Below are 17239 nucleotides of genomic sequence, written 5' to 3'. Positions count from 1 at the left end.
TGAGTGGCTGGTTTCCATTTATAAACATACCCGTTCGTGGTTCTCGATTAGGATTTCTACCACAATGTTCTGGAACTTGATGTCCATGATTGCAGCGACAGTCTCTTCCTGAGGCCTCAAGAGCGTAGGGCCGAACACTACGCCGAGGTTAGCGACCGTCATCAAATTCTGCAGGTGGTGACTGGCCACTCTGGTGAGAGAGTAAGATATCTGAAGTCATTTATTTCTTATTGTATTGTAGTGCTTTTCTGAGTAGTTAGCTTTATTGATAACAAAAAATAGAGCTACAATAACTAATCAATAAAAGCAATACAAATAATGGAAATGTTCTTTGATCAATTTGCTGTCAAATATTATGCATTCTTAAAAATCTAATTTAGGAAATTTACCATAATTGAAATCCTAAAACACACACAGGTTTGTTTTTGTGAATTGTGGGGACATTCCATAGGCCTAATGGTTTTACTGTACAAACTGTATGTGCTATTGCCCTACACCAACCCTACCCCTAAACCTACCCCTTACAGGAAACTTTGTGCATTTTTACTTTCTCAAAAAAACTCACTCTGTATGATTTATAAGCATTTTGAAAAATGGGGACATGGGGTAATGTCCTCATAAGTCACCTTCTCCTTGTAATATCTATGTCATACCCATGTCATTATACAAATTTGTGTCCTCATATGTCACAAAAACACGCACATACACACACACACACACACACACACTGACATAGAAGACCATTGATGACACACAGTTTATCTTGGCTTTTACCCAAAATGCCACTTAACCCTATAAAGCCTACTGTATCGTACTTGATACACAAATATCTAAGGCCTCTAAATTACCAACATGATCAAAACTTTGCTGAAAAACCTGCTGTACTACTACAACTACTACATGTCTTCTGTCTGACTGAATGTTTATACTTTCAGGCCTTTTAGTAACAATGACGGTGATTAACTAATGATTAGACGGGCTAAACCAACACAAAGGGAAGAAACCACAACAAACAGTCCACAGGGGCGTTACAGTGATATCATGAGCCATAAAAGCCTGATACATCAAATGATACTCAATAAATAAATAAATAGCAAGCAAGACTGTACAGTGAACAACAGGTTTTAAACTAAAGCTACTGTCTAATAAAAAAAGGACAAAGCATTTGATATGCCCCACTTCAACTTCCTGTCTCATTAGGAAATATGTCAACACAGGAAATACCATTTTGTTCATTTCATGTGGACTTTAATGGTATTACTTTTTTAGGGTTTTGAACTTGCAAACTTTCAGCCATCTGGTCAGATATTTAATGACTTTTACACAATTGTTGTAAATGATGATTCAGTGTCAACAGAACCCAAGGTAAAACCTTTACAGAAATTATTTCTTCTAATCAGCATACCGTCAATATTAAATGAGTCCCAATTAACCTTATGCAGCTGCTGTTGTTTTTCACTGCTACTGTCCGATGAAACTATTAATTCCACACTACAACATCATTTCCAAACTTGTCCTGAGGGCAAGCAAAGTGGGTATTAAACTTCTACTTCCTATAATTCTTTCGGATTATGAATCTGGGGCCTCATTTATAAAATGTGCGTACGCACAGATTTGATCTTAGAGTGTGCGTACGCTAAAATCCACGGCAACGTTCATATTTATAAAAACGGTCTTTGACCTGGAAAAGTACTTACCGCCACGTCAGGGTCTGAGCAGGCTTACGAACTTTTCCTTGTGGCAAAGTCAGAGTAGTGCAACTATTTGAACATCTAAGCTGCAATAATAATAAAAGCGGTGTACGTGCAAGCACCGAATTCATCATAAACAACGAAGATGCAGTGTGAGAGATTAATTGTGCAGTGTAGTCAGATTTTTTATTAACGGTAATAAAAAATCGTTATTAACAAAATAAAAATTTGTTTGATGATCTGAATCTTTTAAGTGTGACAAATATGCAAACAATTAAAAAAACAGGAAGGGGCAAAAACTTTTTCACACCACTGTATATATATATATATATATATATGGTTCTTCTTGGTTATATTTCATTGTTAAAATGCGAGTTTTGAAAATGATACATCAGGCTTTTGAGGAACGTTTATTTGTTCATTTCTCAATCATTGTATTGTATTGCATTGTATGTTTTGCCCCCCACAATAAAACTACAGAGCTTTGATCATAAAACTAAGCATCTAAATATAATCTTACTAGGACATATTATTAGGAGATATAGAGAGAGAGGCAACTGATATTTATATGCATTTGATGTAAGTAGTCTTCTATACTGTTATAAAGATCTCATTGATTACATTACAAGCTATCTGAATTTCATCTTACTTTATGGGCATATAAATATCAGCAACCAATTCTGTGATTGTCACGGTCCGGATGTGTGGAGGCAGGCAGGACGACGAGGACGACAAGGATTCCAATAAAGACTTTTAATGTAGACACAACAAAGGCAGGTACAGGTAGGTGAGAAACACACACTCGGGGTAACATTTACAATAACCGACACCAATGCTCAGACAGACAGGAACTAATATGGGGTGAATAATTAGAGGCAGACAGGTGAGCACAATGACGGTGATTATCTTTTATATGGTAATGATATTAATTAGGGGGCGTTTACAAGGTGGAGATCTCACACCAGTCAGCTACGCACAATTTCAAGATCATTTGCGATTTTATAAATGTCACATCTGGAAGAGAGGCGTACGCACGTGTTTTTGTGCGCACGTTCGTTTTCTCTGAATCGCACTTACGCACGTTTGAGAAATGATCTTAGAACAAATTTAGGATGGTTTTTTACGCGACATTTTATAAATGAGGCCCCTGATCTTTTGCAGAAAGCTGCTTTGTGTAAAGCATTTTCACTTGTGAGTGGACTTTCTCCGTAAACTTCCAAAATACTCCTTGAGCTGCCAGCGTCACAGAGGAGCGGCTCTGCAGAGCTCGGCAGTCAGGGTGTCAAATTAAACTCGCACAAAAGAAAATGGAGCTGGGGAAAGAGATGGAGGAAAGGACAGGTGAAGGAAAACAAGCCACTCTTTTCAGCTGGGCAAACATGAAGGGAAGTTAAGGCCTTTATTACCATCAGAATGGTTGTGGTTTTTACAATGGAAATCCTCTTAGGTCTTTGCTGGATTTGTAACACAGTAAAAAGGGGGCGTCAACACCTAAACTTACTTAGCCAAGTGTTTCATGAGAAGCTCCAGCATCTGGCGGTTCTTCTCCGGGAGACGGTGCACTATGGAGTGGATCTCTGCCACCCTCGCCTCGGGATTGTCCAGTTCTAGGAAGACAGGGAAAGAGGAAGCGAGAGAGTAAGTGGCTGCAAAGGAAAACAAGCACATTTCCTTTTGTTCCGCATGAACTGTAGGCGTTTTACTGCTGTATTTGACTCATTCGCAGCAGGAATGGGAGTCCAGTCTCACTGGCTTCGGCCGTGTACGTTTTTACGTACATTTCAACATTCACTGACACGTTTCAGGTCTGAAACATTGCATCTGTTGCTGATGTTGTGAAACAGAACAAAAGATCCCGTTCCTGATTCTGTGAGGTCACTTCCTGACACAGTCTGGACCCACACAGACACATTATTCCAATTAAAATGACATTAATGCTCATGTGTTTGTGTCTGCCTTGTTGTAAAAGCACAGTGCCACCTAGTGTATGTGACCGCTACAGCAGTGTCCATTAAGAGCAAAGCTAATCCGCCAGACACCGGCTCTTAAAGGTCACTGAAATATTAGAGTGATCTCTCTGGCTGCCATGATATCCTAATAATCCCCAGTAACAAGAGTACAGCGAGAGAAGAGAGATATAAAAGAGGTTGTTTTAGACATGATAAGGGACAAAATAAATAAATAAATAAATACAATCAAAAGTAATTCATTAATTAATTGCACTGCAAAAAAATGATTTTCTTACTTAGTATGTTTTTGTTTTCTGAAAAATTATCAGAATTTTGTTAGTTTTTGCTTAATACAAGAAAAAATATCTGCCAATGGGGTAAGAAAAATCATCTTGATTTGTCCTTGAGGTAAGATTATTTTTCTTACCCCATTGGCAGATATCTTTTTTTCTTGTTTTAAGCAAAAATGTAAAAAATTAATACATTTTTCAGAGAACAAGACAGTCATTTTGCTTCTCAAGTAAAATTCTACAATTCGAACACACAACACCTGGATGAGCGCCACAGCCTTTTATTTATAGCATAGTATAAAATTTAATTATAAATGTATTAATATATATATATATATATATATATATAAATATATAATGCATAATAAATATTTAATATATTCTAAAAAAAATTTTTTAAATAAATAAATGTATTTAAGAACAAACTTCAACACAAGAATATATATATTGTCTGAAAACAAGTCTTACTATCTTAAACACAAAATATAGATGAAGAAATGATCTGCTGCTAATCCAAGCCATTCAAAAACCCCTGCAAGACATAACCAGACCAGTCGTGTATTTGATCGTGTTGAACAGAAACCGAACCTGTAGACCATGCACACACATTTTCACACGTTCTTGTCTCTCTTGATTTTCTCTTCTCCAGTTACATACACATTCACATCGTCTCTCACTCCCTTATTCCCATATCCCCATCTCTCTCTCTCGCTCTGCTGATGGGCAAACTCCAGATGGCACCTTGCTCTTTATCACATAAATGGCTCACATAGACAGGAATGAACGAGGGGAGGAGTGGAAAAAAAGAGAGAAAATGAAAGGCAGAAAGTGGGGGGTGGAGCGCTCCGAAAGAATAAAAAAAAAGTTCATATGAGGACAAGGGCCTAACATCACCCTTAAGGACTGGCAAAAAAAAAAGAAAAGAAAGACAGACAGAAAAACAGAGACAAAAAAGGGAACGATGGTAGAAAGCAAAACGAGATAAGATGAAGATAGCATGAGATACAATGCAAAAAAAAAAAAGCATCTTAATAATCAGTCTTGTTTTCACGTACAAAAATATCCAAACATCCTTATGCAAGATATATTTACTTGAGCAGCAAAATTGCATTAAATATTGTTTTCAGACAATGTATATTTTTGTATTTAATATATCTGTAATTATTGTTTCTTCATTAGTTAAAAAATGTGAAATAATTTATGAAAAATAATTTATGAATTAGTTTTAATAATTTATGAAATATATTTAACAATTTTAGCAAACAGTTGTTTTAAGTAAAAATCTAATAAAATGTAATTAAGTTTGTGCTTAAAACTCAATTGTCAAATTTCTAATTCTAATAAAAATTTTTGCAGTGTGAAAATCAAAGTTTATGTTACAAATGAGATGCAAAAGACGATCTGGAAGAGGGACAACATCCCTCGGTGTCTCAGACAAAAGCTGCCACACTGTAAATCCATTTTCTTTCCTCTACACCCCGGTTTCCTGTTTCTGATCATACTAGCTTGAGCACTCCTACTCTGTAGTGTGTTTTATCAAATGGTCGAACTATAGTCAAATAGTTTTAAATAGTCAAAATAGATCAGGGGAAATACGGCCAGACCAACCAGACAGATAGAGAGAAACTCACTGGCTGCTTTGATGAAGCTCCTCTGGTACTGGTATGTCATGAGAGGGGCCGGCAGCATCCTGATAGAAGAGGAGAAGAGAAAATATTAGCGATTATATAACAGACCAAATAGACTCAAAAACAGAAGGAATGGCGTCGAGACAAATTAAACTGAGAATGTTTGGATGCATGATGATGATATGTCTTCCTCTATCGTTGTAAAATGCTTATGCATATTTACTAACTTCTGAGAGGTTTTATTTTTAGCCTGCAAGCTAATTTGTAGATTATTAGCAATGTTGTGGAATTACATGAATAATCAGACTGTCTGTCAGACTGTATTTTTATATTTTCTGACAAAAATGTAAGTGGTAATTGGAATATATCATGTTTATAACATTAATTACTATATTTGTATATTTTTTGAAAATAATATGAGTGGTAATTGCTAGGGATGGAACGATTCACAATACTGATTTCACAATACAATTATCTTATGATTTTTTTTTTTTTTTTTACAAAATGAGATTTAAGTCAAATTATAAATGAAAAGGTGTCCTTTTATTATTTTTCAGACAAATGCTGCACATTTCTCTGTGAAATTGAAATGTCAAATAACAACACTAAATTGAAATTTTAAAACAAATCCCAACTCAAATAAATAAATGCAAATAAAAGAAATCTCTTCATATAAACAATCTAAGGTGTGCTATTTTTATTTCAAATTAGAGGCAACCACTACATTTTATTCACGATCCAAACAAAGATGCTGCATACATGCAGCATGAGCAGTTCTTGGTTTAAATTAGATTGTATAATTTTGAAATTTAAGCAAAAACAGAATGCTCTGACTTCACCTTTGTTAAACTATACTACATAAAACATATCTGAATGAAACAAAAACAGCAGACGGGCTGAATGAGATGCAAATTCACTCTCTGACAGCAGGTGGCACTCATGGAACAGCAGCAATACAGTGTTTCCTTGGTTACCGCTGTAAACAAAGCAGTACTGCGCTTATAAACACCAGTCTAGAAAAGAAAATACCATCTAAACTTTTCTGAAGACAAGTCAGTTCCCATCAGAGATACATTGATATAAACTCCCACCCCCAAATGTACGGCGATTAGTTTAACATCTCAAACGACTTGAATCGTCACATATTTTTATCGATTTTCAACCAGCTCGGGGTATGATTCGGGGTGCATTGTTGCATCCCTAGTAATTGCTCATGTAAAACTTGTAAAACTATGTTTCTTAACACACTTAAGTACATTTTTAAAAGTGCACTTTGTAAAATTATAAAATATTTTACTATAAAAAACATTTTAAAGCATTATGTTTCAATAATCTTTTGCTTTAATAAAGAATACTCAATTTTGATGTTGACTAACATACTAAATCATATGTAACATTTAATTATACATCTAACTGTAATGTTACTAGATATTACAGTTAATAATCTAATATATTAAATCTACTTTAAATATACTTTAAATACATGACATGCAAGTTTCAACAGAAATTATAGCATATTTTAGTTCACCATAAATGCTTGTCAGTACATTTAGCAGTACACTTTAAGCATATTTCAAACACAACAGAAGTAATTATGAAATTACATTTAAAGACTTAAGTCCCACTTACTGTAAGTGGGTAAGGAACCCGACTTGACACACTCAATATGTGAAGTCTTAATTTTGTAAATACGACTACTTATACTGGTAAGTAAGGAATAATTGACGACGGGCCGTTGAATTATTAGAAAATAGTGCATCACCATGACGCGAAGCGGACCAGAACAGATTATGTGATCGGAGCTAGGAGTGGAGCGGCGTGATTTTTGACTGGAGCAGAGTAGATTTTTTTGAAGTCAGAGCGTCGTGGTGGTAATCTGTTTGTTTGTAGCATGTGGATATTCAATATTGATTGTGTGAATTCACGTTTTAAACAGTTTATTGTACAGGTAGTAAATCTGTGATTTATCAGCTTAAAACAAGAAAAATTATAGCATATTCTTTCTGTTTCTGAAGTAACTACAACCCTCAGCTTTGCCATAGTGGAGAGACACTGCACAGACAAGTGAGTTAAACAGTCATTTAATATAGATGTTGGCTAACTATAGTGTTCCAATAAACCACGTTAAAACTATTCTTCTAGTATTATGTATTTGTTTTTTCGTTTAATATAAGTTCTGAACAGAACTTTGTGATATTGCAAAACAGGCTACTGAAATACTTTAGCCACAAATTTCGTCATGGAGCGAAGGCGGAGCAGTGCTTCTAAACAGTGGAGTGAGGAGCGGGAAATGGTGAACCCGGAGCGGAGTGATAATTGAATTGGAGCGCAGAGGAGAAACGTCTCGGGTTATGCATGTAAACCATGGTTCCCCGAGACGGAACGAGATGCTGTGTCCTCTAGAGGACACTTTGGGGAATGCTGGCAGCATGACCGGTTTCTGAAGCACATGTCAAATAACGCCAATCCTATTGGTCCACGTGGCCCTTGAAGTCATAGGCAGGTGCCCGGAAGTATAAAAGGGCACCTGCTGAATACGTCACCAACTTAGTTGTCTGAAGGAGACATAAACAGACAGGCCAAAGAATCATGGGGAACCATGGTTACATGCATAATCCGAGACGTTTCCCTTCGAGAGAACTCTGGCAAAGCTGCCCAGACCACAGAGAGTGGGCTATCTGCTTACAACCCTAGCGGGGGAGATAGCACTGTCTAGGCGAGGGCTCAAGGAGACCTCTACTTAAATACCCTGAGCAGGGGAGCAATCACTGAGCTAGCACATAGCTATCCTTAGATAGCTATGTACCTAGGAAGGAGCTACCAGAAGGGGGACCGACTGAAACTACCCAGACCTCAGATAGCTACATTTCCAGGAAAGGGCTCACCGCAACTGCAAGTAAGAACACAGCTAGCCTCAGATAGCTGTATTCAAGTAAGCCCGTCCTGCCATTGAATATAACCATCCTCAGATGGCTAAACTAAGGAGGCACCCAATCAGAGTCAGTCCCACAGTAGGCTAGCAAAGTCACTGTGTTATTGACCATAAGCTCATATGAGGGAGATCCGGACCATCAGTAAATGATTCGCTCAGAGCGAACACACAAGACATCATTAGTCCAGAGTCAGAGCCTGATGTAAGCAGTGGCCATAACACTAGATGGGGGAAAGCGGAGGAAGGGAAGAGAATGATCAAGGAGTCCCAGCCTCAGGACGCAGGCGATCACCACGTCTCTTATCTAGGATGTCCCTGAGATCCTTATTCCCTTTGTTAGCGTTAGCTTTCCACCGCCAACTCCTTGAAAGAGGTGCACGGTTAGCGACGCTAGACTTTTGATCTTGTCTATGAGCCTGAGCTCTAGACAAATCACCCCCCTAGAGGAGGATTTGGAGCTCTGAGAAATGAACTTCCTGAAAGCAGCTGATTGCGCTTTTGCCTCTCTGAACTTATCCACAAACGCCTCGATGAAAGTGCCAAAAAGTCCAGTAGGCGAAAGCGGAGTATCGAGAAGAAAGTCCTTTTCTTTCTTCCCGATGACCCACAGATGATCCACAGATGATCCACAGATGCCTCTCCGTAGTCATCATAGCCACCATTGAGAGACCAATGGCAGCAGCAGTTTGCTTGGTGGCGCGGCGCAGCTCCTCAACTGCCTCAGGAGACAAACCTCTGCCCTAATCCAAATCCTTCAGCAAGTCAGCCTGATAGGCTTATAACACTGCCATGGTGTGCAATGCTCCACCAGCCTGACCCGCTGCCACATACGCCCTGCCATTCAAGCGCGAGGTGGTCTGAAGCACTACGGGTGGCAAGGCAGGAAACTTCAAAGAGGATGACTGAGCTTGACCTGCGATCCCCAGCTTCCGCAGTGCCTCGGCAATAAGGGGGACCTGACCTGCGTGCCGCAGATGCTTGCCTCTCCTCCCTCGAGAAGAGAGACAAACGTGATTGGAGCATGCTCCTCACCTAGACACATAACGCTCAAGTCGTGCGTGTCCTCGGTTGTCAAAAACCTCTGACACAGAGACACGCACTTCTTCAAACGCTCGCCCGGCTTCACAGACATACAGTAGTACACACTGTTTGCAAACATACAGCTCCTGAAGACAACAAAAGTTGGTGATGTATTCAGCAGGTGCCCTTTTATACTTCCGGGCACCTGCCAATGACGTCACGGGCCACGTGGACCAATAGGACTGCCGTTTTTTTACACATGCTTCAGACACCGGTCATGCTGGCAGCATTCCCCAAAGTGTCTGCTAGAGGACGCAGCACAAGTTCCTTAGAAGGGGAATTTTTGCCGCTGCATTCCGCTTATACTATGGTTACCAGATCTTAAATATTTTTCAGATGTTGTATTAAAAGACATTCATCAGGCTTTTGTCCTTAAAACATTCGTGTGTAGGATTAATTTCTTACGCATCTCATCCAACACCTCCGTTGCTAATTCCAAAACTTAATTTTAGACCTAGTAACGGAGTCTTGTTCCATTGATATTCAAGTATTATGTAAATACATATGCATATTTTTATTTATAAAACTGTACAGTAAATAATACACAAATCTGTACATAAATCTTCTGTTCCAGATTTTACCACATTATTATTACTATTATTATTATTTATTTATAGTTTTTTTTCTTTAGTCTTACTTATTTAATTGTTCTTTCTGTTCTCATGTCATATATGTATGTATGTACCAAGAGCTCCTAAAAAAAACACAACAAATTCCTTGTGTGTTTGCACACACTTGGCGAATAAAGCTAATTCTGATAGCAGACTATTTCAGTTAATAATGAAGTTATTAGAAAGAGAGTGAGAGAGAGAGAGAGAGAGAGAGAGAGAGAGAGAGATTAAGCGTGTGTGAATTGCCTGTGTGTCTCTAAACAGTGTTCGGCAGCTGCATTTCTACTAATAGCGAAACTGCAAGTTCATTATCTTCAAGAACTTTTAAGTTGCTAAACTATTTTAATGATAAAATCATCAGAGCAGCGCCGACAACATGTTTCTGTGCGTGTGCATGTTTCCGTGTGTGTGAGTGTGTGTTTGTACTGTATGTGTGCGCTTTTGTAAGGGAGAGAACAAAGTAGAAACAGAGTATGTTTTCCCTACATAATAAAACGTAGTTTTGTGGCAAAAACATGAAAATAATTTGGCGTTTTTATCCTGTTGTTTACTATATTTATTTGCTTGGTCAGTGTTGTTGTGGGTTTTGGTTCTTTGGCTGTTGTAGGCTGTAAGGACCTTTGAAATAACTGAAATTATTTGGTGAAGTGATCTGGACATGCAATGCGGTCAAGACCTGCCTGGAACTACTTTAGCCGTGTTTCGCTTAAAATAATTGCACACCTTTTAATATGTTTGTCAGCCAATCAGATTCAAGCATTCAACAGCGCTATAAATAAAGTTAAAGATTATGGCATTAAATATTTCTCATTCTTTAAATACTCAGAATAGGCCTACTAGCTTAGCACACTGCTAGCTTGTTGACTCATTTGTGCGAAGGGACCCAACTGTTCACTATGCAAGTATTCTGAGTTTATTATTGTTACAGTAGTTGCCAAGATGTTTTACATGGTTTCTATGTATACTTAGGTTAATAGCCCTGAGCTGATACCTTAGCGGTCAAGGTAACTTTTGAGACTGCGGGAGCCAGTCAAATCAAGACAGGTAAAACACATTTTGTGTAGTATAGCCTGGTTGTTGTCATGTGGTCATATGTGAAGGGGTGGGTTGGTACCTGAGGTAGTGCTTTATTGCACTGGTGATGGTCTTGATCTCCCATTCTGTGCTGTTCAGCTCCACATCTGCACAGGTTTTGGGGTCTAGAGGAGGATTATAGACCCCATGGTTAGACAGATTTAATTTACCAGTGACCTCTGTTCAACCTTTGGAATTACCAACACAGCACACTGCCAGTATGTGCAAGTAAACAATGCATACATTGGGTATAGAAAAGCCCCCCTTTAAAACAATCACATTTTAATGCTTTGCAGTATGAAATGAAGACGGACACAATTTTGGTTTTATCCAGCTGTATTTACTCAGTGCAACTTATAACATCCAAGTGAAAGATATAACACCAACATATCAGAAACAAAAAAAACAACAAAAAAAAAACACAGGATCACTGAGTTGAAAAAAGGATCACCTCCTTGTCTCTGTATTTTGTTGAACCACCTTTTGCTTTAATTACAGTCTTTATTCTGTTGGGATATGTCTCAACTAACTTTGCACATCTAGACTTTGCAATATTTGCCAATATTTGCAATAACTGCTCAAGTTCAGTTCAATTCGATGGTGAGCGTTTGTGGACTGCAGTCTTCAAGTCATTCCACTGATTTCCAATGGGGTTTAAGTCTGGGCTCTGACTAGGCCATGCAAGGACATGCACCTTTTTCTCCTTCAATCACCGTGTGCTCAGTTTTGCTGTGTGCTTTGGGTCATTGTCATGTTGGAAGGTAAACCTTCTTCCCATTGACAACTTTCTGGCAGAGGGCAGCAGATTTTCCTCAAGAATTTGACTGTATTTTACTCCATCCATTTTTCCTTTTATCCTGACAGTGCTCCAGTTCCTGCTGCAGAGAAACACCCCATAACAGGATATTATCGAAGCTTTACTCCATGCTTTACTGGAGGAATGCTGTTATCTGGATGGTGAGCTGGATTGGATTTCCACCAGACATATCGTTTGGTGTTGAGGCCAAATAATACAATTTTAGTCTCATCTGCCTCAGAATCTTCAAGGTGTGTTTTGGCGAAGCTCAGTCGTGACTGCATGTGGCCTTTCTTGAGGAGTGGCTTTTTTTCTTGCAACCCTCCCCTACAAGATACATTTGTGGAGAATTTGTGATATTGTTGTCACATGCACACAATGACCACTCTTTTTCATAAATTCCTGCAGCTGCTTCAGCTCTTGGTTACCTCTCTGACCAGTTTCTTCTTGGCTCTTTCAAGCAGTTTGGAGCGATGTCCTGATCCAGGGAGGGTCTGTGTTGTACCAAATACCTTCCACTTCTTAATAATAGACTTCACTGTGCTTCTAGGCATTGATAAAGCCTTTGATTTTTTTTTTTTTTGTATCTCCTTGTGCCACAACTTTATCCTGGAGATCTTTTGACAGTGCCTTGCCACCCATAGTTGATTGTTTGCTTCAGTTGCACTACCAAAGACTGAAATGCTCCAGGAAAGTGATCCTTTTTCCAACTCAGTGATTCTGTTTTTGTATTTTTTTTTTCTGACATGTTGGTGTTATATCCATCACTTGAATGTTATAAGTTGCACTGAGTAAATATAGCTGGATAAAACAAAAACTGTGTCCATCTTCATTTCAGGCTGCAAAGCAGCAAAATGTGATTATTTTAAAGGGGGTGATTATTTTCTATACCCACAGTATGTATGCTGGCAACAGTTAATTAGCATCAAAATTGCAAAACATTTCCTAAAGCAGTAGTATAGTCATAGTATATCATTATCACTCTGAGACAGGCAGATAAATACCAGTGATCTGGTGAGTAACACAACAACATCAAAGTCTATCCTGCCATTCATCCTGAAGAACACTGGCAAAGATTAAGCGGTTTTTATCCTTTTGTGATTTTGAAAGAGGGATGCATGCTTTTGTGTCTTCTCGTCTGGACTACTGTAATTCCCTGTGTGTAGGGATTAGTCAGTTCACCCTGTCACGAGATCACTCCCATTTTGTCATCTTTACATTGGTTGCCGGTCCGTTATATAATTGATTTTAAAATCTTGCTGTTTGTTTTTAAATCATTAAATGGCCTTGCACCATCTTATATTTCAGATTTGTTGCAACCGTACTCTTCATCAAGATCTCTTAGGTCCTCTGACCAAAATCTCTTGATTGTTCCTAGGTCGAGACGCAAACTGTGGGGGACCGTGCTTTTGCAGTATCGGCCCCAAGGCTTTGGAACCGTTTGCCTTTACACATAAGAACTGCCTCCACTTTGGTGTCATTTAAGTCCCTTTTAAAGACTCATTTATTCTCCCAGGCTTTTGTGCAAAATGCTGCTCAATGACATGTTGTTGGAATGTTGAATGTTGTTTTATGTTGAATGTATGCTCTGTGCAGTGTAAGTGATGTGTACAGAGGGTACGGAAAGTATTCAGACCCCCTCTGAGCATTTTTCAGTTTTTCTTTTTTAATAAATCTGCAAAGATGTCAACAATTCTGTGTTTTTCTGTCAATATGGGGTGCTGTGTGTACATTAATGAGGAAAAAAAATTAACTTAAATGATTTTAGCAAATGGCTGCAATATAACAAAGAGTGAAAAATTTAAGGGGGTCTGAATACTTTCCGTACCCACTGTATATATTGTCTGCTTATCTATGTTTTTTAGAATCTGTACAGCACATTGGTCAACTTGTTGTTTTTAATCGTGCTTTAGAAATAAATTGCCTTGCCTTGCCTTTCACCGCAGGGTGTGACGGCATTGCTGTCACTTTTTGCATGTGAAGAGGGTTGCGTTTATACTTAGGCAGCTGATAATAATGGTTCCTTGCTAAGTGAAGCTTTATACACAAATATAATACTTAATCGAGGCAGATGTGCTTTGAAAGTACAGTAAAAATATTGTAATATGGGAGAGGCACACGCATACATTTTGGCATAGTGACAAAAAAAGTTCATTGCATTCAACACTGACAGATTAATATTCTTTTAACCTAGTTTTCATTTTATTTAACTAAATGAATTGAAAAAGAAATCTAACAATGTGTCTACCATGCAAACGATTCAATACCACCAAAAAAGAACCATTGCTAATCAACATATCTGTCCGTACGAGAGAAATGCATCATGAAAAAACTAGGTCACTCACATAATAATCAATATATCTATCTACACTGCATGGGAGTAATGCGACAAACCTAGATACATTCCATTATAAATCAACAAAGCTGTCGCTGATAATGAATGTGACAATGTGACAACTAGAGCGCTCACATTACAATTAACAAAGCTGTCTAAAAAAACCTGCAAGTGAGCACTGTAACAAAATTAGTTACCAGGGTCAACGACAAATAAGAATATCCATGATAAAGAAAAGGAAAACCTATTAAAAACCTAGTTTAAAATAATACAAATGTGACATTTTCTTAGAAATGTACTCTATCTTTCTTTAAATGCTGGTTTCATATGGTTTTGAAGAACCTTTATATTATTTTCAAATAAAGTTTCAATTTAATGGCTAAAATTAAATGAAAATTGCTTTAATTAAATGACGTGGTGTAACCATCATGCATAAAGTAATAACATATTTTAGCATACCTTTCTTATTATGGAAATAATATACTTAAAAAGAATATACTTAAATGCAAAAATGTAATGTTTTCGGACACTTAATTGCATGTTACTTGCAATTAAATGAAAATGTGCTATAGTTTAAATTTATATTAAATGCAGTTAGTTGAATTTTTTGATATACTTGAGTAGAGAATGTCATTTCTACTCAAACTTGTACGTCATTTTTTAAATATATATTTTATTTACCATTTCTAATGATGACATTTATGTACAATTTAGTACATGATGAATTTAGCAGATTTAAAATATATTTACTTTAAATGTAATATTGAAGTTATAACCAATTAAGAAGTATTTTACGTATGCTTTAGAATGTTAGTCAATGCATCAAAATAAATGTACATTAAATCGTGACAAAATATTACTAAAACGTAATTATATAAAATAAACTTTAAAGAAAAAAAAACTTTTAATGTGATATTATTACAAAGTGCATGCTTTATGACTTTTTTTGCCCCTCAAAAAACATATTGAATTTTAATTCTTAAGTTGAAAAAGTGCTCATCATAGAAGAGGTGTATTCAAACCAATGTATGACTGCATTTTAATTTTTTTTTTAAATAATAAATTATTAGATCGGGACAGAAAAGAAAGTAGTGTCATATGCCATTGACCCACCTTCCATTTAATTTAAAGTGATTGTAATTAGCGAAAGTGTATGAGTGTGAATTCTAGGACTGTGGTTTTGGCTTAAAGCATTCAGTATCCAACAAGTACATAGTACAGGTACAATGTATTACAATATTTCTTTAGAATCAGAGAAAATGTGAAGAAGAAGAAAAAAATGTGTACATATTCTGAGCCTAATTATGACTCTAACACAGTGTCTGTGCTGACTCAAAACAGTTTTAAGGCTGAGAAATTGTATATGTGACATTTATGGCTGAAATTCATTTCATTTTAATCTCCTGGTTTCATTAAAACAAAATAACCAGCAGCAGGGTGCTGATTCTCACCCATGGCCAGGCTGAGTAGTTTCTGCACTCTGGAGCTGACACCGACGATCCTGTATAGCCCCTGTTCATCAATACCTGATAGAGAAAACCACAGACTGTCACACTTACTCATGTGCTGGTCACCATCAGACCTTGATTTCTAACAAACAACATGAGGCGTACCTCTGGTTTCTATGGCATAGATGAATTTCTTGACAATGTTGAAGCCGAGGACATCTAATTGTGCCACTTAAATAGAAAGTTCATTGGGAGAGGAAAACAAAAACATCAATACACCTCCATGGTAAAACAGTAATACAAAACAAAAAAAGTGTTCATGAAACCAGCACGATAAGTGTGTATGATTCTGTGATTCAAATGAAGACAGAAATAGCACCATACTTACTAGCTTCATTCTGGCTGTCACGATTCAGGGTGTATACCTGTGAGACAAGACATTTTGGTCAAGTTTGTGGCTGTTAATACAGAGCAGCTTAGGAAGAAAAAAAATCTGCATAACAAGTACAATTTAGTGGTACCAGATGAGAAGTCATCACAGCATGCAATACAACTGCCTCATTTGTACTATTTTACATACATAATCTGTTCGCTAAAAGCTTTCGAAAACAGGCTTCATCACACTGAAAGAGCCATTTAGCATGCTAAGACATCATGGTTCTGTTCCAAAACCTAGTGAGCTGCCTACATAGGCAGCATTTTTATTGTTATCTATCTATCTATATCTGTCTATAATCATGACAACCCTCAGAATAGTTTAAGCACGCTGCTGTGTGCATGTAAGATATGCTGCTGCTGCATGAATAGACATACATAAATCTGGTAGCAGATCTAGACAGGTGGAGCTGGGGGAGGTGGAGGATTTCAGAAGAACTGCACCATTTAGAGTTACATGACTGAACTAGTTATTTCATCAAAACCAAATAATATTGATAAGAAATATTCAAATAAATAAAAAAAGTTAACTATTTAAAGGGTTAGTTCACCCAAAAATGAAAATTAGCCCATAAATTACTCACCCTCAAGTCATCCTAGGTGTATATGACTTTCTTCTTTCAGACGAATCCAGTCGGAGTCATATTAAAAATGGTCTTTGATCTTTCAAGAAACAGTTGAGTACATTTTTTTCGGGATTCTTTGATGAATAGAAGGATCCAAAGATCAGCATTTATGTCAAATAAAAAGCTTGTGTAACATTATACACTAGACCATTCAAAAGCTTAGAGTCAGTATCAATTTTTTTTGAAAATAAATTATAGAAATGAACACTTTTATTTAGCAAGGATGCTTTAAATTGATCAAAAGTGATGATAAAGACATTTATAATGTTACAAAAGATTTCTATTTCAGATAGCCTAAATGCGGTTCTTCTGGACTTTCTATTCATCAAAGAAACCTGAAAAAA

At 37.2% G+C, this 17239-nt stretch overlaps 1 protein-coding gene across 1 annotated transcript in view; it reads right to left on the bottom strand.

The window, feature by feature from the left end:
• The window catches only part of LOC107727261 (rho GTPase-activating protein 26-like), a 57017-nt gene that overhangs the window by 24148 nt on the left and 15630 nt on the right, over nucleotides 1-17239 (bottom strand). Inside the window, exons 8-14 of the mRNA XM_016537063.1 lie at nucleotides 16223-16259; nucleotides 16000-16065; nucleotides 15838-15912; nucleotides 11296-11380; nucleotides 5562-5620; nucleotides 3193-3298; nucleotides 31-190 (exon numbers count right to left, since the gene is read on the bottom strand). Of these exons, the coding sequence (XP_016392549.1) occupies nucleotides 31-190; nucleotides 3193-3298; nucleotides 5562-5620; nucleotides 11296-11380; nucleotides 15838-15912; nucleotides 16000-16065; nucleotides 16223-16259 (588 nt within the window). The remainder of the gene's footprint in view (nucleotides 1-30; nucleotides 191-3192; nucleotides 3299-5561; nucleotides 5621-11295; nucleotides 11381-15837; nucleotides 15913-15999; nucleotides 16066-16222; nucleotides 16260-17239) is intronic.

The sequence above is a fragment of the Sinocyclocheilus rhinocerous genome, unplaced genomic scaffold, assembly GCF_001515625.1.
Source record: "Sinocyclocheilus rhinocerous isolate Xijiao unplaced genomic scaffold, SAMN03320098_v1.1 scaffold95, whole genome shotgun sequence".
In the NCBI taxonomy this organism is placed as follows: domain Eukaryota; kingdom Metazoa; phylum Chordata; class Actinopteri; order Cypriniformes; family Cyprinidae; genus Sinocyclocheilus; species Sinocyclocheilus rhinocerous.
Note: the sequence above shows the minus strand (reverse complement) of the source record. Positions and strands in the feature narration are given on the sequence as shown.